Below are 22,081 nucleotides of genomic sequence, written 5' to 3' on the forward strand. Positions count from 1 at the left end.
GACTTTAGTTGGTGTGTAACCCATTGCTTATGCAGAAAGTTCCCGGAGAAGACTGAGGGGGCTTGTATGACAGTATGGTTAACAAAAATGGCAAAATAACCCCAGGATATGGCTTCATGCATTTATACTGGAGTCAAATCTCTAGGGAAATTAGGTTAGTGGCAGCGATGATGATAATAATAAATAATGCACGCTCCCCTTGCATCTTGGCTGACTATTAAGACAGACTTCCTGGTGATGAGATGCATATGTCTGTCTCCAGTCTCTTCAAGGTATCTGCAAGGCACCATTTTTTGCAATTACAAAGGACTGCAGATGAGAACATGCACCATAAGAAGCAATCCAGGAGCATTTGTCCCAGACTTCTGTCTCTGATTTCCATAATCGTTCTCATCTCAACTTCTCAGACATTAGCAAGCCAAATCTCAGAACAGCTCTGTCAAGTGCTGACAGTGGTGGTAGTGGCTACCCAAAAGCCTGGAGGGTTTTAGTTTTGCCAGTCATGCTGTGCCTCGTTTGCATGAGGATGAGACAAGAGGGGGAGAGGTCCCTGTCACATCATGCTAGTTATAGACGGGATCACGCAATATATCTCCTTTGCTTCCAACAGGGACACCGAGACTCTGCAAGAGCATGTTACCAAGGGATTCTTCGTGAAAATTGCAGAAAGGGCCTGCCCCAAACTGTGCACAACTGTTGTCTGGGGAAGTGGCTTTCTGCCCATTGCCAAACATAACTGAAGTAAGGCTGCAGTGACGTTTGTGGCTTCTCTGTCGGCCTCGTTGCTGGCAATGCCACGCTGCTACAGGTAGAAAAGAGGAAGGGCAGCCCTGTGGGGGATCACTGGTTTGGTTGCAAAAATGCTGGTCTCACCCCAGACCGCTTCTCTCCTCCACAGTCATTCAGCTTCCACTGGCTCCATTTCTACCCCAGTAAAATGGGACCAGCTGCACTCCCCTTCCTCCCAGGTGCAGTGCGGGCCATTCTGGTTTCTAAGAGAAGAACAAAAAGCATCTCAGTTCTCTGGCATGTTTACGGGAACAGCTTCTTCGCTGTTGCAGGGGCCACCAAGTTTAATTCCAGTAAGTCATTAAACAAGATAAATAGACTTTGGCAATAGCAGGACAGACCTTCCCCCAACACATGGACCTATAACACTGGTGTGTGAGAGCGAACAAAATTAGAATATACTTCTGCTCACTCCTGTCTAATCATGTACTCACCTGAGGCTGGGCTGAATGTTTGGTTTGGTTTATTCTTCATATATTTGATAATGAAGAAATAAATGCTGCTTGGCCCATCTTCTCTGACTTTTGGGCTGATTTTCTGTTGCTGATTTTCATAATTTTATCATTAGTCTCATGACATTGAGCTGTTCAGGTCTAGTTGTAGGTGCATTTATCATTCTACATTACTTGTTTAAATAATGTACAACTGAAAATAACCTTTGCCTTAGGCATTTGGTATTGATTCTTTTTTTCATAAGCTCCTGTTAATCAGTGTTGTAAAATGGGATGACTTTTCATTACATCAGTGCTGGAGACTGATTCTAGATCCATTCCCCATGAATTGCTTTGTCCCAGCTACACTAAGAAATGAGCATGACTTGCCCCTCCAGTCTCTCCTAGAAGGGAAGAAGGCTTCTCGAGCACGCAGAGCACTAGCACGACAGCATGGATGAAGCCTGGATCAGTAGGTCACTCTGAAAAGAAATTTTAAAGGAGATTTGTTGCCTAATTCCTGTTGATAGCCCCTGAAAACCTTGACAATCTCATCCTTAGACTGCATTGAACTGCCAAATAGAAAGAGTAGATGGTATCTTAGAAAGTCACCATGAACATAGCAGCTTCCTAAGCCTGTGAGATGCTCGGGGCTGTGACAGTGAGACCTGGGGCACAGCCCTCTGTTCTGCCTTCAGGAGCATTTGAAAGAGAAAGGGGTAAGGAGTGGTTGTGGGCACCTCTGAGGTAGCCCTCTCACACAGTGGGAAATTGCCTGTCAGAGCAGATTTAGGACTCCACTGGATATGTCTGTCAACTCATCTATCTACCTACGTATAACGCCCTGGCACTGTAATTGACACATAAACCATCAGGCATCACTTTTACCAGAGGATTTTTTTTTCAGCCTTTGAAAACAAAGTTAAATATAACTATCCTTCTCCTACAGACAGAGAAACCGAGGCACAGAGAATGTGAAAGGCTTGTACAAAGTTAGGTAGCAAGTCACAGGCAGTAAATCACCAGGTGTCCTGATTTCCTCTCACCCATATGAATCCCTAGAACTCACTATCTCCTGTAATAAAGCTTAGTTCAGAGTCTAATTTTGAGATTTAATTAATATGCAAAGTGCTTTGATCCCCTTTGGTGAAAGATTCTATGTAATTTGCTGTCATATTTTAAAGTAATACCTCTAATTGTTATGCAGCAGTAAAACGAAATATGGATAATTCATTTGCTATTTTTAGGGAAAGAACCAAATATTTTACTCCAGCAGTTTTAGGTTACAGTCATTTTCAAGGGAAGAGCTGTGAGATTTCTGTTGAAACATTTAAAAAGTGAGGATTAACAAACATACAGTGTGTTCTGGGATACTGGCTTTGTAGGGGTGAGTTCCCCCAAGAGGATGACTAACAGCAGGATGTGGGACATAATTTGCATGTTCTCTGACTCTGCTGCAATCATTTGTGTATTGGATACTTGAATTATACATTACACAGAAGATCGCCCACTTGCCAAGTTGACAGCCCTGTTGAATGGTGCACAGCCCTGGATGGGGGCTGAGGGAGGAGGGCTGATGTTATTTCAAGAAATTGTTACTGTTGGGTTCAAAAAGAAATAGCTCTGTGTATGAGAAGACTTGGAATTTGTCACTGAATAGTTTTGGGGGTTATTTACTCATTCTGCACCACTCTCCTGCTAGCTCTGACTTTCAGGGTTTTTGCATCTACTTCTGTTCTTTTCCTGTGGTGAATTTGATGCTGTTGATAGGTGCCATAAATCATCTCTACACGCTCAAATGCTCTCTCTGTACAGGAGGTTCAGCGTGGGCAGCAGCAGATTTCCCCTGCTCTGCCTGCTAAGGCTGCCTCTGGTTTTTCTTAGGGAGACAAGAAAGTTTCCTGCTCTCATTGCAGCCTACTTGAACACTAGATTTCTTCACTGACTGAAAGACAGCAGCAGGTGCTTTTTCTACTATCCTGCTCAGAAAAAAAAGACCCATAAAGACTCAGAAACTCATTTTTGTAGATCACCTCTTGGGGAGGAAAGATCTGAATAGCATCTCTCATAGCAGCTAGCCTCTCTGAGAAATTGTCTTCCACATATTAAAGTTTCAATGAGAGAAATACTGATCATGTATTTCCCCTTTGAAACATTATTTTTTCTGTCAATACTGACCTTAAAAAAACAAATGAAAAAAAGGAAATGATTAACTAACTGGCAGAGTGCACTCATCTAATCATCTGATTAGCTTTCTTGCTGTTTGTCACAGTACCTTGCTGTAACCTGCTTTAAAAGTCAAGCTCTTTGGGACAATGACTGTGTTTTACTGGCTTATGTGTTTGTACGGGTCTCTGGCAATACCCTGACTCAGACAAAAATGTCACTGGCAGGTAATACTTTGTGAGCAGCCCACAGTGTGCAGACTCTGAAAGTTGCTGGCTTATCGAAGAAGGTTTCTGAGCCATCAGGTCACAGTCGAGGTGTCTGGACTCCTGGTCTGCTGCCAGTTGTGTACAGGACACAATACAGCCAGCAAAGCCAGGGCTTGGTGATCAGGCTCTGCTGGTGCTGTGTGCTCAGGTGCCCTCCCGAATTGACTTTCCCAACCGAAAATGTTGGCTTTAGTAACAGGTTCCAGTAAGCTGAACTCATTCCGGTTGCTTTCTTCTGCTTAGGATTGGTTACCATTGGAAGACCAAAGACAGTGGGAACCATTTTATCAAATGCATTTTTTCAAAATCTGTTTTTCAGTTGGGATCCATAGGAAAGACGTGAACAATTTTCTTCAGTGTTTCCACTGAGAACTCAAATGTTTTAGTTAAGAATTGCTCATTAGACCACATTCACATTTCCCCTTCCCTTCCCTTCCCTTCCCTTCCCTTCCCTTCCCTTCCCTTCCCTTCCCTTCCCTTCCCTTCCCTTCCCTTCCCTTCCCTTCCCTTCCCTTCCCTTCCCTTCCCTTCCCTTCCCTTCCCTTCCCTTCCCTTCCCTTCCCTTCCCTTCCCTTCCCTTCCCTTCCCTTCCCTTCCCTTCCCTTCCCTTCCCTTCCCTTCCCTTCCCTTCCCTTCCCTTCCCTTCCCTTCCCTTCCCTTCCCTTCCCTTCTTCCTTGCATTGGGCTAAACCCATGCTGAGAAAGCAAAGCAAAGAAATGTATTTTACCACTGGAAAGACAATACATTGACAAGAAAAGACAAATGTGTAAAAGAAAATCAAAACCATCTATTCAGTGAGGCTTCCCTCTGTGACAATAAATACCGAAGGTTTCTTAAAAAAGTAACATGGCTGACTGGAAAGATTTTCCTTCCATTTCCAGCCCAGGGGGAAGTCAGCAGTTAGGAAACTCATAGCAACTACTGTTATCCTGGATGTGCCCATTTTGAGCTTCTACAGAGAAAAGAGATTGTGATCAGGCCCCAAATCACGTATTACCGCTGTTCACAGCTTAGGGGCTGCAGTGTTGGTGGGGCTTTTCCAGCTCCATTGCCTATAGATTCAGGCACCTCAATTCTACGCACTAGTGGGTCATTCAGCACAGAGGTGTGAGGGGGAGAGAGGAGGGCGAGGAGTGGACCTGGTGTCCATCTGGAGTCCACCTCCACTTGCTTTGCAGACCGTGGACATGATTCTTCAGTAAGCTGCATGCCCTCAATAGCAGAGCTAAGCCAGCAGTGAGGAACATGCACAGGACCTTCAAACAGGTACAGTCAAAGCAAAATTTCTCCACTTGTACTTCTTGTATTATTATTGTGGCTCATGGTGCCTCTGCCATCTATCCCTGAGTCACACTTCTCTCCCTACCGTGCATTAAGTTCAGAGATGACAGGTGCCACCTTTACCCTGACAAGGAGAAGACAGACTGTTTCAAAGTCTGAATTGAAGCTGCAAAACCCCAGGTGCCGATAAGAACCTTTGAACCTTTCCCAATGGAATGACATTTTTCTCTCCCTGTGCTCTGGACAGAGCTGGAGACTGCTGGTTGACCATCTGGACCTTCAACATAAAATGTGTTATGACGGGTAATGCTAGATCTGCTTTTCTTATTTAAGTCCCAAATGCCTCCAAGGCTGGTGTATTTCTGGGTAGATGACCATGTGCCTCGTAAGCAATGCCAGTAGAAATCAGAACCTCTCATCTCCACTTAGAGTTACAGAGGCGAGGATCTGTTCACATAGTTGCCTGCTCTCCTTCTCACTGAGCCAGACTCCTGCCTGGTGTAAACGTACATTTTTTCCATTGACTCTAATCCACTATACCCAAATAGATTTACCAGGAAAACTACAAGCACTCCACTCCCAGCCTTCCCCAGGTGCACTGCTTAGCACGGCACGTGCTGCTGGTCTGGTGCTGGGGAAGTGGCTCTGTGGTCCCCACAGTCCCATGGTGACTCTGTACAGTACTCCGACCGATTGCAGGAGAGCTGCGCATGTTTACGCCAGGCAAGAGACTGGCCCAGAGCAGTAATTCAGATATTTTGTCACTGACACTTTATAAAAAAAAAGTCATTGGTTTCAGCATAATGTGCCATCCTCCTGTTTCTAAGTAAAAGATACATCACAGTGTCCTCAGGGGGAAAGGTTGTGAGTAATAGCAATGGCACAGAGCCTGCAACCCAACCAGCATGCCAAACAATATTCCAAGAAAATATTTCTAAGTTACAGAAATTGCGTAAGAGTGATTATTATTTTTAAAGTACAGAAAACGAAGTCCAGTTTCTAAAAAAGCAAACACATATTTTTAGCCTTGCTGGTCTCTTGATCTTACACTAATGGGAACCATCTGCGCTGGGACTGGCTGACGTTCTTGGTAAATAACCTTTCGCTGCAACATTCCAGATGTTTCAAAAGCTTCTTTGCGAAGAAGAAGCATTTGTCTCCCTGCCTGTCACTCTCCCTTTCTGCCTTTCCTGTCCATGTTTACTTCAGGAATATACATTCCTTTGTTAAAAAGTTTTTGTTAAAAATAGCTTGTCAGAATTTTGGCTAATCCTCATGATTCTTGCTTGCCAGTGGAGAATGAAAGCTTTCATTCCTTAGTGCTGAAAGACTAAATTGGAGATTTGAGAAGGAAGCTAAAAGATTTAGACTGAAAAACACACCAAAAAATTAGTTGGGGGTGGATTTCTACCTCATTTTGATCCCTCTGAGGATTCCAGCTATTGAACAGACACATTTCTTTTGGTACTGAGAGGTTTTAATGTGACAAACTTGTACGGAATATACAGATGTACTTTATAGGAACAGGATACTTCACTACAAAACCTTTGCAGCTCATTATATAAGAGTCTTGTGGTTTGCTTTGCTGCCTCTGTTGTGCTATATCTTGGAGCTGACTGCCTTTCCTATGCACAGGAAAACATCCCCAGACACATGGGTCACTTTTTTGTCCCAGCTGAGCTAAGGAGCCAGAATGGTGGAAGGAAAATAAGGGGATTTTAAACCATCTTTTCTGTTATCTCCACCTAGAGTCTGCCTGAAATATGATGTATTACAGCTTCATTAATGCTGTAACTTGGGCTCAGGTACAGTTAGATAAGAAAAGCTGTGCTTCCAGTATCAAACCTCCTACTCAGGTCTCCGACGTGATGTCTGTACCATCAGCTAACGGTATGCTACTCAGGAGTAATGAGCACTTTGACATGTACACTCCAGCGGGTAATTCCTTTGCTTTAAAACTTCATGTCATTGCTGAAGTGTAGAAGCTCTAGAAGATAAAGGAGGGTCTGTTTTTTGGTTTCTGAAGGATCTGGGGTTGTAAGGCTCCGCAGTGCTCTGCTGTGGCTAGGGCATTGCAATTGCAATTGCAGCAGACTCCAGCTCTCCGAGGGTTCTGCAGGCTGGGACATGCAGCAGAGCTGAGCGAGTACCGGGTTTTTAGGAAGCTGTCCCTTTGTTCTTTTGTTACCCGTTATCAAATTTGTTTCATAATAAAGGCTTCCTGAGCTTGGGGGTTTTGTGAGTGTTAATACTGGTAATATGATTTAAATATTCTGATGATTCATTTTCAGTCCAGAGAGCTGAATCAGCCATGTAGAACATAGCTTGTTTCTCCCAAACCGCTACCTTTTCCATCCTTTCTCGTCATTTCTATAAGAGGATGATTCATGCTCCTCTTGTATTTACCATGTGAGAATGTGCCTAAATCCTTTAGCTGATTTCACTTCTTGTTCCTCTTTTTCAAGAAAAAGAAACAGAATGCTGAGGAAAGCAAATTGATTGCTGATTGATGTGACATATCCCACTGGTGGATCTGACATGTGAACTAAACCTGAATCAGAGAGAGAGGAAAAAGAGAGGAAAAAATACCTTGAATTATTAACTTGATCAGAGCCCAAACTGTGAAATTCAGCCCCTGGCTCACACTTCATGTGTTTTCGAAAGTCTGGGTGTTCAGGTAGGGGTTGTATTCAAATATAACTCCAGTATAATGACCTTTTTTCTGCTTCATTAAAAGAAGTATCTTATTTTATTTTGTTATTCAATTCTAATTTGTTCCCTCTGAAGCCTGATTATGGTTGTGACTGGCTCAATCAATTAACTGGGAGATGGGGTTAATTACTGATTTACCTGATTACACGTGAGAGCTCTCTGTTCTAGAGATGACCATAAAATATATAAGAACATAAGGAATTCTTTATGGCAGGCCTTGGGAAAACACCTGGACTCTTAGCCCCACTTTCCATCTCAGACACTGTGCTTCTTAGCATAAATTTGCGGTAATCAAAACAGTTTTAACATCAGAGAGCGTCTCTGCCTTCCCTCTGTCGCTGCCAGTGAAGTCCCTCACCAGACCCAGGGCTCACTGGTTGCTGCCCTGGGTTGGGGCTCAGCAAGGTCCCCGTCCACACGAAGCTGTGACCATCGTGGGGCTGTCTGGCTGCTCGTGCCATGCAGGAGCTGCCACACTCGAAGGAAAGTCTTCCTCGACTTTCAACCCCTTCCATTTTAGGGCTCCCTGCAGTGTGCTGCTTTTATGGGATGCCTTCTCCTTTTATTCGGAAGGGAGCTTTTTACACCACAGCAGCTGTAAAAAAATACTCTCTAAGAAGTGTATTCATGCGAGCGTCCCTTTGGCTGGGCCTCTATCTAAACAGCTCAGCATTTTGTGCGGCAGCCGAGGTGAAATCACAGCTTGCAACGGGCTCCAAAAGCCACAGGGCGTCTGGCCATGCGTGTGGCCACCCCCCGGGAGAAACGTCCCATGTTTGGACAAATTCATTTGAGCCAACACTGCTGTATGACTTCACTCCTCATTCATCCCCATCAAGAAACAGTTTGTCCAATCCTTGGGAGAAGGACAGCACAAACACTTGCTCGACTCACCTGAAGGTTTCACAACAAGGCAATGAGATCAGCTCAACGCTGAGTTTTATCAAGTCAAATGGGGCATGAGCAACGTGGGCAAGTCATGGGTGGCTGTGACGAGGCATTTCATGGACAAAGAAATGGGTCGTTAGATCCCTCTCCTGGATATCATGCCCTGTCCCACTTGAGGTGACACTCAGAGGACACTACACCGTGAGTCACTCTGCCCCGTATGTTCTCATATACTTCTGAAAACAACACAGCGGCCTAAAGTTTGGATTTTTCCACAGCCTAAAGGTTTTCATATTCAAAACAGTCAAGTGTTATTCTCTCCTATGACTAATACTGTGTTTTCACTAACCACTATTACACACAAACATCACCTCACTCTATCACATGAGAGAATCATGTCATATTGCAAATATTTTAACAAACTGCATAGCAGAAAATGAATAAGTAGTTCTCTATTTACTGATATGGGGGTATTTTTCAACAGTTACAAATGAAATACAAAGATTGGCTATAAACACCTTGGAAGCTCATTCTAAGAAAGCACATAAAAAAGTGCATGAATAGCAGAGGGACTCAGATGGAGCATGTGCAACGTAATGTCCACTGGAATTTCTCTGTGCTTTGCTTCCCTTACAAGTCTCTTTATTTTTTTACATCCTCTTATGAAGTGTCACTCTTGGGCCTCTACACTGAGTTACTCCATAGTCCAAGAATGCGGGAATCGTGGCTTTTGATAACAGAAACCTCACATTATTTCGGACAGTTTACAGTTGTTTTTGCTGGTACATCCTCCCGTTCTGTCGCCTCAGGAAATAACCCCTTTCAACGCCATTAGATAGTGACACCAGTTTAGACCTGGAGGATGGTAGAAATGGTGCAGGTGAGCAGCGTGAGCACACCAGGAGGGCCTGCCTTCCGGGTCCTGGATTCCTGCACTTAGCACTTAGGGCCTCAGGAGGAGGCAGAAGTACCTTTCCATCACCTCTGCAGCTTTCAGCCCTGGCAGTCCTAGATTATTCCAAGCTGCCTACATCCACCCAAAGTTATTCTTGAGTTGGGAGCAGTTAGTATGCGTGGGGACTCTGAGCATGAAACTCTTTCCCACAGTAGCTGGTTGCACTGGCTTTACAGACCCTTGCACCCATGAGCTGGTGGGAAGAGATGTAGCTATAGCTAATGGAGAACAGGTTTGTGCTCCCTCCAGGACAGGTAACAAGATGCCAGACTCCAGCTGTATCCCTTCTAGCTCTGATCCATCCTAATGGGCACAAGCCAGAGTAATCCCAGGCTCAAAATCAGCCCCTCTGCCCTTCTGTTGGTTTCTATGTGCCATGCACATTTATGAAGCCTTCATCTCTCTATAAAGATAAGAACAGAAGAACAGCCTACAAATGGCAGTGCCTCAGCAGCTCTTATCTCAATCTTTATGAGAGCAAATGGTTCTGGGAATGTGAAGCTCATACATAGTCACTGCGCCCACAAAACACTGACATCACATGACTAGCAATAAACCCAGCTCTCATGTTTCTGGGTAGGAGAGCACGCCTCTCCCTGCTTCTTAGTGTGAGGTACGTCATTTGTTTTCTATTCAAATTCACCCTCCTCCCACGGAAGCCTTGCCTTACCATGCTAGCCATTAGAGGATGTTATTGAGAAAATACACATTCAAGCAGTAGGAAGAATAATTTCCCATAAGTATATTTTATTATATATCTAATACCTTTCATGATGAAATATGAGAACTTTACAAATACAGTGATTTTATTGAATAAATACCCTTATGCCTAGTGCATGGCATGATTCATAGCAGATTAATAGAGGCAATTAAATGTAAGATTAAATTGCCTAAACCATTTGCCCTACTAAGCTGATCCTGGTGCTGTGAACTGTATCAGTGCCACTAATTCCCAGAGATTTTCCTTTGGAGGTAGGTATTTAATGATTTTGAATATCAAATCCATGGTATTCCAGACTGGCTGTCTAATGCCTGTAATCATGTTAAAACACAGCACTAAGCAACTTGCCTGAGGCAGCTCGGTGAGTCACTGGAAGAGAAAGCAGAACTCCTGACTTGCATTAGCTGCTCAAGCAGACACGGAGCCACTTGCAAAATTATGATGGGGGACTGTCCGCGCTGCAGACTTCTCAAGTGTCTTGGGTTTCAGGCCATGAGATGCCGTATGTCAGGCCCTGTGACAGGCGCACACACACATGTATGGGGTCATATGGTGCCAGGCGCGCTGGCTGGGCTCCTCGGGTCACGTAACGGAGCCGCAGATGCAGAGCTGATGGCAAGCCCCCAGCTGCAGCGCGGGGCTGGCTCCGGGGGCTGTCACATTTTAGAGCTGGCAGCACGTGGTGTGCTGCCCGCAGCATCACGGAGCGATGGGGAGCTCATGGCTCTGCATCAAAAATACAGCAGAGAAAGGCTCATGGTGAGGAGCCTGGAGTCCAAGGAGTGACCATTATGGTCCATAAGTGTGCAAGAAAGGCACCCACTGCTGCCAGTGCCTGCTGTCTCCCCATCTCTGCCCAGAACGTGGGGAGCAGGAGGCAGAGAGCAGTCCGAGGCAGGCAGGCAAGCAGTGAGCTGAGATTTCCTTAGGCAGGGCTGGGGGAAAGGGGCTTTCCTTATTCCTCCCTTCTGTACTGGGAGGTGTCCTCAGTTGAAATACCCAAGCCGCTCCAACTATTTTCCACTCAGCAAGAAATACTTACGCATTGGACATGGCACACAGAAATAAGGCCATACCAGCTTTTCCAGTCTGTCTCTTCAGAGCTCAGACCCCAGCCCAGAGCTGGTTTTCATGCTGTGGGGTCTGATCCTTCTGCCTTCCCATTCCCCCACCTCATCACCTCCAACATGAAGAATCTAAGGCAGTCTGAGCTCAGCCAAACCCTGGCAAAAAGGTTAAAGCTCAGGATTTAAATGCATAAAAAATAATGTTTTAATTGTAGTATGTAACTCTATATTGTTCATATTCTGTTTATTGTAAGCTTTCATTGCTGATTCTTTCTTTCTTTCTTTCTTTCTTTCTTTCTTTCTTTCTTTCTTTCTTTCTTTCTTTCTTTCTTTCTTTCTTTCTTCCTTCCTTCCTTCCTTCCTTCCTTCCTTCCTTCCTTCCTTCCTTCCTTCCTTCCTTCCTTCCTTCCTTCCTTCCTTTCTTTCCTTTCTTTCCTTTCTTTTTCTTTCTCTTCTTTCTCTTCTTTCTTTCTCTAGCTTCCCACCCCCCCAAGTCTTTCCTTTCTTTTTCCTTCTGTATCTTGTGAATCTGTGTCTATGTAAAATCTGTCCAAATATTTACAAAAGGAAATGCTGGGTTGTGAAACTGAATTCGGAGAAAATGTTACACATGCTAAAGAAATGCATCCAGCATGGTTTCCAAATGTTCCCACATGCATTTTTGTTCTCTGTCTCAAGTGTTGAGGCTTGATCCTTCATATCTTTATTCAGACAAAACTTGCACTGAGGGCAGCAAGATCCAGGCTCAGGTCAGGTCCAATGGTGCTGTAATTCTGGCTTTACTGGAACCGTTCAGGACTGATTTTGGCCATGAGTGACTAGTTGAAAAGCCTGAATAACCAGTATTACTAGGTAACAGGTTTGTGCAATGGGCCAGTTCCAGGCCAGGGGTTATCTACACTTGTCACCAAGTTCTAACTAATTGGCATCAGTGTCAGTTAATGCAGAAGCTGTCTGCAGCCCTTTATTACCCTCAGAGATAAACATCAACCAGGTTGCACTGGGAGACCCGTGGCCTCTGGGGAAAGCCAGCCAGGTCTCCAGTCCTGCTAAGACAAAGACAACACGCTCAGCTGTGACACGATGAAATTGCCATGAAGTAATTTTCCCAAGAAGTCCCTAATGTCAGGAGTGAGGGCTCACACTCCTGGGGCTCTCATGTTGTTATGGACTTTTACACGTTTTGATAGAGAAACGTGGGAACTGTTAAAGCCCAGGGGATACAGGGGGCTGAATGCCGGCAGTGGGTCCCATCTGCTCAAATCAAAGCATCACCTCCCACCCCAGCACTTCATGCTCTTGTTTCTATTATTACCCTTACAATGACATTGTGGCCTGAGTGCAAATACGGATTGTTTTGGAGGAAGGGGTTAATTTTGTATTTCCTGGCTTTTGTTAAGACAGGAAATCTAACCCTTAAGAAAGGTATTCAGGTCAGAGCAAGCTCCTAAATGCCACTTCAGCCCTGTTTTGTATTTTCCTTTCTTTCATTCTTATGGCAGGTTTATTTAAGAAAAGAAAACAAAAATAGAGTAAAGCAAGGAAATAGCTAGTCCAGGATTATAAGTGATTAAGCACACACTGCCACATGTGATGAATTTTTTTTTTCCTGATTTGCACTGGGTGTAAACAAGACCAGATTCAAAAGTCTCACAATTATATAAGTCCATCAAAGAGCAATTATCATCGTTGCGGAGGCAAATTCCCTTTGCGCAAAGGCCTCAGCTGGATGTCTTCCCTGCACTGTCTCAGAACAGCCAAGGTCCGTGGTGTCTGGCCCATATTTAAAATTTGTATGGTGCTGGTTAACATCACGACTGGAAAGGTGGTTGTCATTGAGAGCACACTCTCACTTAGCTGTGCAGGTGTCAGACATGGCAATTTCTTTAAACCTGGCAAAAATTGAGATTGTCAAACTGGAGGAAGAAAATCTCAGTCTTTTAGCTGTTTTCCTTGTGGGACACTGAGAAGAGTTTGGGACAACGAGAGAAAAGACTGTCAGTGGCATAGGGATACCTGCATCTGTGCGTCAGGGATGGCTGTTCCCACTAACGAGGCACTGGTGGCACAGCACCATTAAAAATCCTGCTTTCCATTAAAGCGTTCAAGTGAAGCCTCCCAACTCATGCTTCTGCTCCTGGAACACAGAAGTCTTTGGGCTGATTGGGGGAGATCAACATCCCGATCAAATCCCCTGGGAGAAGGACATTCCCAGCTCCTAACCCTGCAGGGATTCAGCGCTTAGGCTGAGCAGAGTCCTTGCCTCTCCTGTGCTCCTGCCCCGTGGTGCCTTAAATTGCTCCTGCATCCCACTCCAAAGGAGTAAAGTGAAGTAATTTCTGGGTATAAACTTACAGAAAGCTCAACATCTGAGGTCCATATCAAAAGATGACATTTTCTCTAGGAAAAGGTGATGAATCAAGTCCTGTCCTGTGGCCGTCTGCTATACTGGTTTCTGCTGCAAGACGCTGGCAAGCAATCGATCACTGGTAATTCCTGCTGATCAGCTCCTTAGAAAAATCTGGGTAGGTTGGTGTTTGCCAGATGACGTGCAAGGTCACTAGAGCTTGGCCATGGTATGGTGTTGCAGCAGCATCACGTCTGTCTCAGAGCTGGCTCAGAGCGCATCAGAGGAGGGCAGGTGGGTCCGCCACGGCCTGTGGCATGGCCCCCACTCCTGCCCGCCTCCCACATGCTCGTGTGCAGGGGGACGGTGTCACCCGCCCAGCTGGTGGGTCCCGTGACTCACATCCAGTGATCTGCTGTGGACAGCTGCGGGGTCCCAGTAAGAGAGTGGGGGACAGTGTGGTGGAGCAGAGTCATTTCCCAGCACGAAGTGTGTGAGCGTTTCTCCCACAATCTGTTTCCAACCCGCTGTTAAAAGAACAACAATAAATAAATGGATTGAAAAGTGCAATCCCATGTTTATTTTTAAGGAACATGTTGAAAAAACAGATTTGCTTTGAGGCTGCAGTTCTGGCAAAAACGCCACTGCTCAGCAGAGCAGAGACAATCCTGGGATAAGCGGGTGAGCCGGAGCTGGCACTCGCCTGCCTGTGCCTGTCCCTGTGCCCCCTCCTCCTGGCCACCCGTGGGAGGCTGGAAGGCCCTGGAGATCTTGGCCAGACACAGAGCCCGGCTGGTTTGAGAAGGAGGTCTGAGGTGGTTAAAGACTGAGGGACATTGGTAGGGGAGAAGATGGAAAGTTTGAGGAGTGATGGTTGGCAGCCCACGAGGCTGGTGGGGCAGGATGGTGGGAGAGGAGCCCTGGGGTAGATGAGGAGGTCTCCTCTGAAAGAAGCAGCTGAAGAAGGGAAATGAAAACAGAAAACTACTGAACGATGCAGGGAAGGAGCAGCACAGCTGGGGCCAGCAGCACGGAGGGAAGAGACATCACTGGGAAAGGGCTGGGGGAAAAGGGCTGAAGTGGGAGGAGGTGCTGGGGCCGCAGAGGTGGCTGGGGGCAGCGAGCAGCCGGGAGCCAGCGGGGCCAGGGAGGCATTGCGGGGCGGCAGGGGAAGTGGAAGCATCGCTGACTGGAAGCCCTGAGTAATAAACACCCGAGTATCTTGGTGGATGCCAGACACCCACGGGGAAAAGAAAACTTTTGGGAAGTGCTGATGCACTACCAAGGGGGGAAAAAAGAGAGCTCCCACCACTCCACTGCTGGTTACTGGGCAGCACCAACTCCTGGGGGTGTTCTCAGCAGGGAAAATGAACTTTGCGTGGGCTGCAGGTCTACTACATTTTTTCCTTACACATAAAACATGATGGGAACGGCTCTCAAATATGTGTTTACGTAATAAATACATATACAAATAGATGTATACACATATATATTTATGTGTAGATATGTCTGTACAGGTACATATGTCTATGCATGAATACAAATATATGTATGCATATGCTTGTCTCGTTATAGTTTAGGAGAATAAGCATGCCCGCACCCAAGGCTCCACATCTGCCTGCATTGCTGCTCCAGCAGCTTCCTTCCCCCCGCAATGCTCCGATTTCTGTGGGAAAGGGGGAGCAGCCAGTGCTGGGGGGTGGGTGAAGGCTGCCCCAGCCCCAGCCAGGCCCGAGCCATGGGGCAGGGGATGGGGTGGGGGACAGCCAGCAGTGGGGTGGCCCAGCCCCAGGACACCTGTGCTGGGGTGGCGGGCGCAGGGCTGGGGGGTGCGAGTGGGGGGGTGGATGTGTGTGTATGAGGGGGCGGGCGCATGCGTGGTTGTAGGTGTGCGTACATCTGTGTGTGTGTGTGTACATGTCTGTGTTTGTATGTGCACATGTCTGTATGTGTATGTGCACGTCTGCATGTGTATAGGCATGTTTATGTATTTATATATGTATATATGTACATATGTATATGTGTGTCTGTAGGCAAGTGTGTGCACGTCTGTCAGCACCTGTATGTGTTTCTCTGTGTATATGTTTATGTGTGTGTGGTAAGTGCTTGTGTATGTGTGTGTCTATATGTACATGTTCATACATGTGTATGTGCGTGTGTTGGTGCGTGCAGCACCCCAGCGCATGTGGCCGCACAGGTGTCCCTGTGTGTGCCCGTGTGTATCTGTGTGTCCATACGTGTGTGTGGAGGCAGATTTGGGGGGGGGGGGTACCCACGCGGAGCTGCCTGCCCTGTCTCTACCCGGGCGCGCCGGCGCGCTCGGGCGGCCCCGCGGCACATGACGTCACGCCGGCGGGGCTGGGCGCGCCCGTGCTGGCGCACCGCCAGGTGACGTCTTCGCGCGCGCCCACGTGACGCGGCCCCATTGAGAAAACGCCGGCCCGGCGGCGCGGCCCTATATAAGGCGGGCGCGGGCGTGCGGGGCCGGACTGGGTCGTGCGGTGCTGCGCTTCCGCGGGACACCGGCACCTCCGGCACCGGCCGCGCCTTCCTCCTCACTACTGTTACTCCTCCTCCCCTCGGCCGCAGCCGCCATGGTGAACCTGCGGGTGTGCGCGCTGGAGTGCGAGGCGCTGCGGGGGCTGCTGCAGGAGCGCGCCGCGCAGTGCCTCGTCCTCGACTGCCGCTCCTTCTTCTCCTTCAACGCCGCGCACATCCGCGGCTCCTGCAACGTGCGCCTCAGCACCATCGTCCGCCGCCGCGCCAAGGGCGCCCTGGCGCTGGAGCACGTCGTCCCCAACGAGGAGCTGCGCGCCCGCCTGCGCCAGGGGCTGTTGCACACCGTGGTGCTGCTGGACGAGCGCAGCGCCGACCTGGAGCTGCCCAAGCGCGACAGCACGCTGCTGCTGGCCCTCGGTACCCTCTGCAGGGAGGCCCGCGGCGCCCGCATCTGCTTCCTCAAGGGTGAGTGGCCCCGGGACCACCCCCGCCGGGGAGGGGGGGACGGGACACGCGGCCGGGGAGCGCAGCAGGCGCGGCAGTGCCGCTCTCCCCCGCCTCTCCCGGCCGCGCAGCGCTCACCCGGCGCCTCTCTCCCCGCTCTGTCCCCGCAGGAGGTTACGAAGCTTTCTCGTCCGCCTGCTCCGAGCTCTGCACCAAGCCGGCCGCCCCCACCGGCCTCAGCCTGCCCCTCAGCGCCAGCAGCGCGCCCGGCAGCGCCGACTCGGGGTGCAGCTCCTGCGGCACCCCCCTCTACGACCAGGTGAGCGGGGACGGGGAGGGCAGCTCCGGCGGCTCCGTGCGAGGCCTGGGGGCGAGCAGGCAGCCTGCGGCTTTCGTGCGACAAAAGGAGGGGAGGCTGGCCGAGAACTGCCGGGCGAAGTTAACCGGTTGCCCGTCCTTTCTGTTCTAGGGCGGGCCCGTGGAAATCCTGCCGTTCCTCTACTTGGGCAGCGCTTACCATGCCTCCCGAAAAGACATGCTGGACGCTTTGGGGATCACGGCATTAATCAACGTCTCGGCAAACTGTCCCAACCACTTCGAAGGGCACTACCAGTATAAAAGTATCCCTGTGGAGGACAACCACAAGGCAGATATCAGCTCCTGGTTTAACGAGGCGATTGATTTCATAGGTAAATGAGCTCTCTTTACAGTCTGTTCTTTTTAGGGGTAATGTACCCTGAGAAGTGATTTTTAGTTATTGTCTTCCCCCAGTAAAACCTACATTTGCGTTTGGGGAGTTTCATTCAATTGGGGAGATATAATCGGAGAACACTTCCATTAATTTTATTCTACTCGGAGGACTAATCTTAGCTTCACAAAGCTGTTTGAAATCTTGAATCAAGAGGCATTGGTCTTACAGAAAAGAGCTAGTGAACTTAAGCAGATCAGTATTAAAGTAATCTTGCAAGACTGCTGAAGTGACCTGAAGGAGCTATTAGTATAATTGGAATTGGAGCCCAGAATGAAAATAGCTTGACTGCTGGTTCCCTCGGGACAAAGGCTCTCTTTGTCTCAAAAGCACTGGGTGCATCTATTAGGCTAAGGAAGGGATGGATGAAAGAAATGTAAAACAGCAGCCTGTGCTTTCCCACCTCTGGAAACAGTGGGACTTGTTTGCTAACTGTGTATTTTAATTCTTTCAGACTCAGTTAAAAATGATGGAGGAAGGGTATTTGTGCACTGCCAGGCTGGCATTTCCCGGTCAGCAACCATCTGCCTTGCTTATCTCATGAGGACCAACAGAGTCAAACTGGATGAAGCCTTTGAGTTTGTGAAGCAGAGAAGAAGCATCATTTCCCCAAACTTCAGCTTCATGGGGCAGCTGCTTCAGTTTGAGTCGCAGGTCCTTGCCCCCAACTGCTCAGCGGAAGCTGGGAGCCCCGCTATGTCAGTATTGGACAGAGGAGCCTCGACCACCACTGTCTTTAACTTTCCAGTCTCCATCCCTGTTCACACCTCGTCCAGTGCTTTAAGCTATCTTCAGAGCCCCATCACCACTTCCCCGAGCTGCTGAAAAACAGGTGAAAATATGGTCAGAACTCAGACTTACTGTCTCAGAAGTGCAATAACTACAGGGACAGTGTCATCAGCCACTTGTGTTTTGTGGGAACCATCCATGCATCCCAGAACAGTGTCGTAAACGGAGAGGAGCTCACCTGATGCCAGAGAACTAGGTGTTACTGATTCTTCTGCTGACTTTTAAAGCCAGTATCTGGATGTCTACACAGAGATCAATGGACACTGTCTCTTCCTGAGCTGTTCCTCCTTGTCTTCTGTCTGTCCTAAGCCTGCTCCATGTTTAGTAGCATGCTCACCAGTATTCCCATTCCTGGACACTTTGAGCAACACTGATGCTGTCCCCTTTTATATGACAGTCCTATTTATTTATTTTTACATTAGTGCATTGGGTTTTTTTGCCTTTACAAACCTAAAGTTTCATTTCTAGAGAAACCAAATACCTCAGTATTTTTTGGTACTGTAATCCTGTGTGTGTATGTCAGCTCTTCTTGTTTCCCAAGCACTGACGTGAAAGCACCAGGCGAGTGCTTTTTTGAGTTGCCAAGGGTTGTATGTTTGCTGATTTATTTATGATGTGAAATAATATATTTCTTCTTATGAAGACATAGTTTTGTTACATGATTATAACTTTTTTATACAAACAGAATAAATTATGATATTTCTATTGAGCTGGATGATGCATTCTTTAAGATCTTCCATTTTTACAGTCCCAAAACTCCTGTGGAAGCTCCCAGGTGAAGAGCTGTAAGAAAAATCTGAATTTCCAAATCTGCTCTCAAGTCTTCACTGAACTAGATGGAAAAATGGGTTTAAACAACATAATTGACTAGAAATTACTGCTGCTTCTTAACCTGAGCTCTTCTTTGTCCCATATAATTATATGCAGTGGCAGAGAGCCAAGGCTGGCTTCTCAGCTGTAAGGTGGATTTGGCTGCAGTGGTGGACACAGCTGTAACAGTTTGAACCAGCTGAGACTTGGACACAAGGTTACAGTGATTTTAAAATAGTTCTTTTCCTAGGAAGGAGAAAGAAGTTTCATTATTGCTTGTTTACTTTTAATGCTTCAAAGGTTAAGTCTAAAAATTAGCCTGTTGATAACAGATCCCCAGTGCTTGTGAGTTTGTGCCAAGGTGTTTTCTTTTTCTGGCCCACCTCCTTGATTCCTTTTTGCAACTCAAGCTGCCTCTGATGCCTGGAGTGAAGTATTTGGCTTGCTGGGCTGTCTCTGTAAACAAATGGGGACATAACATGAGATCAGGTAACCAACAAGTCACTTTCTTACCCAGACCCAAATAAATTCTCTCCTCCTGCAGATTCTCCCTAGAGTGACTTTTATCTGGTGTTTCAGTTGAGGCAATGAAGAGTTATGTAGCATATCAAAAGCCAAGCAGGGAAGCTCTAAGGGACCGGCACTCCTGGCAGCTCATGGGCAGGAGCTGTGGGGTGAGGGTGATGGGCAGCAAATGGTGCAGGGTTAGTGCTGTGTGGTGTGACAGAACTGTGCATCTCCACGGGGTGTGGGGGGTAGGATGGTATGGGGGAAGCAGAGTTGCTGTGACATACCCTTACCAGGGGAAGCTGATGTGGAAGAGACACAGCTGGAAGCTTGCTTTCCTCAGCAGGGTACTAATTCTGGTAACAGGGAGATGGATGCTGAGGGAAGCACTAGGGCATCAGGTGTCCTATGTCCACTCCAGAAGGGAGCCACCAGTCCTTGCATCTCTCATACTGAGAGTCAAATCAAAAATGGTTTTGCTTGGGCAGATACAGCAGGTCATGACTCTCTGTGTAAAATCAAGGTGTTTCAGGGGCTTTTTAAGCATAAAGCAGCTGTGGTTTTGTCACATAACTGGAGACAAGCAAAGCACCACAAACTTCTGCTGAAATCCTGCAAGTTACCTGGAATATTAATGGTGCTAAAATCCAGGACTCTTCTCCTGGGACAAGGTGCCCTTGAAGGATGGGATGATGCACTGCTGCGTCTGAAATTCTTCCATGTGAGCTACCCTTCCAACGCAGCTCTGTCGTCAGCACTACACGTCGGCCATCGCCAAGCTTCAACCTGACACCAAGGGATAAAAAAAATGGAGCAGCTAAAAGGAGGAGAGGTCCCTGGGCACTAAGAAGCAAAGTTAGAAACCCTTACTTTCCTAAAGCATGCATGAACCTCAAAGTGAATATTCTTCCCCAAAGTCTGTCCCGTGCTGCAAATCCTGCAAAACCCCTTTGTCCATGGAAAGTCCCTTGGCAGGTTGTGCTGCTCCGTGGGATGGCACCTACCTGTCAAGCGTGCAAGGCTGTTCCTGAATGCATGAGCCTCTTTACACCTGCAGTAAACAGTGGAACAAACTTTCACCTTCAAAGCAAAGCAGAGCTTGTTCAGTGGAAAAATACAACCTTGGCAGCCTCGGCCATGCAACTGATAAAAAAAAATCCTGCCTGTTAATCGCAATTCAAACAGAAATCCGCTCCCCGTCAGCCGGGAGAGCTTGTTTATGTGTTTCTTGGAACAATAAAACTCATTACCTGGCAGCCGATCAGCTTTTATAACCTAAGCAGGCACCTGACAGAGGGGTGCAAAAGAGAGCTGCTTCAGCACAAAGCCCATGGCAGAAAAGCCAGCCAGCAACCGCAGGGCTTCGGTCCCAGCGAGGCACCGACATGCACTTCCAGCTCTGTGGACACACGATGTGCTTTTCCAAGTCTTTGTTGTGATCCTTCTGCTGTCTCCCATAATCAGAGTCCCACAGTGCCCAGAGCCCACAGACTCCTGCAAACTCTCTGTGGACAGGATCGCACCCAGATCCCAGGCTGCTCCCAGTCCAAACAAGAGGAGGATGAGGGCGCAAGAACAACAGCGAAAAGTAAAGAGAGATCAGAGTGAGACCTGCAAACTTCACCTCAGTGCCACAGTTCTGGGGAGACAGATGGGCTCAGCTGGGAGGGTTGCTGGGAGCGGGGAAGGAAGGACTGGCGTAGCTGGCAAGGTGGGGGCAGAGGAGGAGGTATGAGGCAGACAAGGAGACACGAGGGGCTGAGATGGGCGGTGGCAGAGCCCATGCATGGCAGAGCTGGAGGACACCTTGATGACACAGCTGAGCTGAACTTTGCCTGCTGTAAAAGTGTTAGGGAGGCATTTTCCCTTCTCGCCCCTCATTTATTCTCCCTGCTTTACTGTTTTGTTTGTTTGGGATATCTGGGCACACAGTTCACCCTGGCTTACAGCTTTGAACTCCGTTTCCTCCGGCTTCCACGCGAGCCGGGTGTCCCCCTGCGGGGCTTGGCCGAGACCCTGCCCCTTGTACCTGATTGAAGACCCTTAGAAACCTGGCACACAGCGGGTATGCATAGGGTTTTCAGCTTATATAAACCTGTAGTTCTACAGTTGCATAGATCCCCATGGAAACCACGAGGAGTTTCCCCTTGGTGAGGATGGCAGTAACATCACTTCCTGCTGCTGACAAACCAATTTGTCACGAAGTGACAAAAAGGCATGTTTTGTGTTGGCAGGAACTGGCTCCGGGCTTTGTTCCTCCCAAGCCAGAGGCTGCTCACCCACCCCAAAGGCAAACAATGGCCATTGTGTGCTGTGCAGAGCAGGGATGGGGAGATGCAGACAAGCCCTTCGGGCCCTCAAAATCCCAGAGCATGGACCACCAACACCCCAAAGCGTATAGCGAAAATGGAAGTCATGGCAGTGTGTAACACACGCAGCACGTGAGGCTTCATACAGCACCCACGGATGGGTCCCCACAGCCGAGGGGTGTACGTGGCCAGCCCACACGGGGACACAGCACGAGCCGCGCGTAATATCCCCAGCAAGATGCGATACCCATGGGGTACAGTATACCCGGTTATCACATGACAAACAGACACAGAGCTCCAGATTAGATGCGTGTCAGGTAATCCCCTTGTCTCAAAGCTTTTGCCTTT

At 47.8% G+C, this 22,081-nt stretch overlaps 1 protein-coding gene and 1 long non-coding RNA gene across 2 annotated transcripts; one reads left to right on the forward strand and one right to left on the reverse strand.

Annotated features, from left to right (window-relative positions):
- Positions 1-16,105: 16,105 nt before the first annotated feature.
- DUSP1 (dual specificity phosphatase 1) lies at positions 16,106-18,816 on the forward strand. Its single transcript, XM_074838695.1, has 4 exons — positions 16,106-16,591; positions 16,741-16,889; positions 17,040-17,259; positions 17,773-18,816. The coding sequence occupies exons 1-4, from the start codon at positions 16,222-16,224 to the stop codon at positions 18,141-18,143; spliced, it is 1,110 nt and encodes a 369-aa protein (XP_074694796.1). The 5' UTR covers positions 16,106-16,221; the 3' UTR covers positions 18,144-18,816.
- Positions 18,817-19,183: 367 nt separating this feature from the next.
- Positions 19,184-20,206, reverse strand: LOC141929363 (uncharacterized). Its single transcript, XR_012625012.1, has 2 exons — positions 20,048-20,206; positions 19,184-19,373 (listed from the first exon to the last, which is right to left on the reverse strand). It is a non-coding gene; the product is annotated as an uncharacterized LOC141929363 (long non-coding RNA).
- Positions 20,207-22,081: the final 1,875 nt, after the last annotated feature.

The sequence above is a fragment of the Strix aluco genome, chromosome 13 (assembly GCF_031877795.1).
Source record: "Strix aluco isolate bStrAlu1 chromosome 13, bStrAlu1.hap1, whole genome shotgun sequence".
Taxonomy (NCBI): domain Eukaryota; kingdom Metazoa; phylum Chordata; class Aves; order Strigiformes; family Strigidae; genus Strix; species Strix aluco.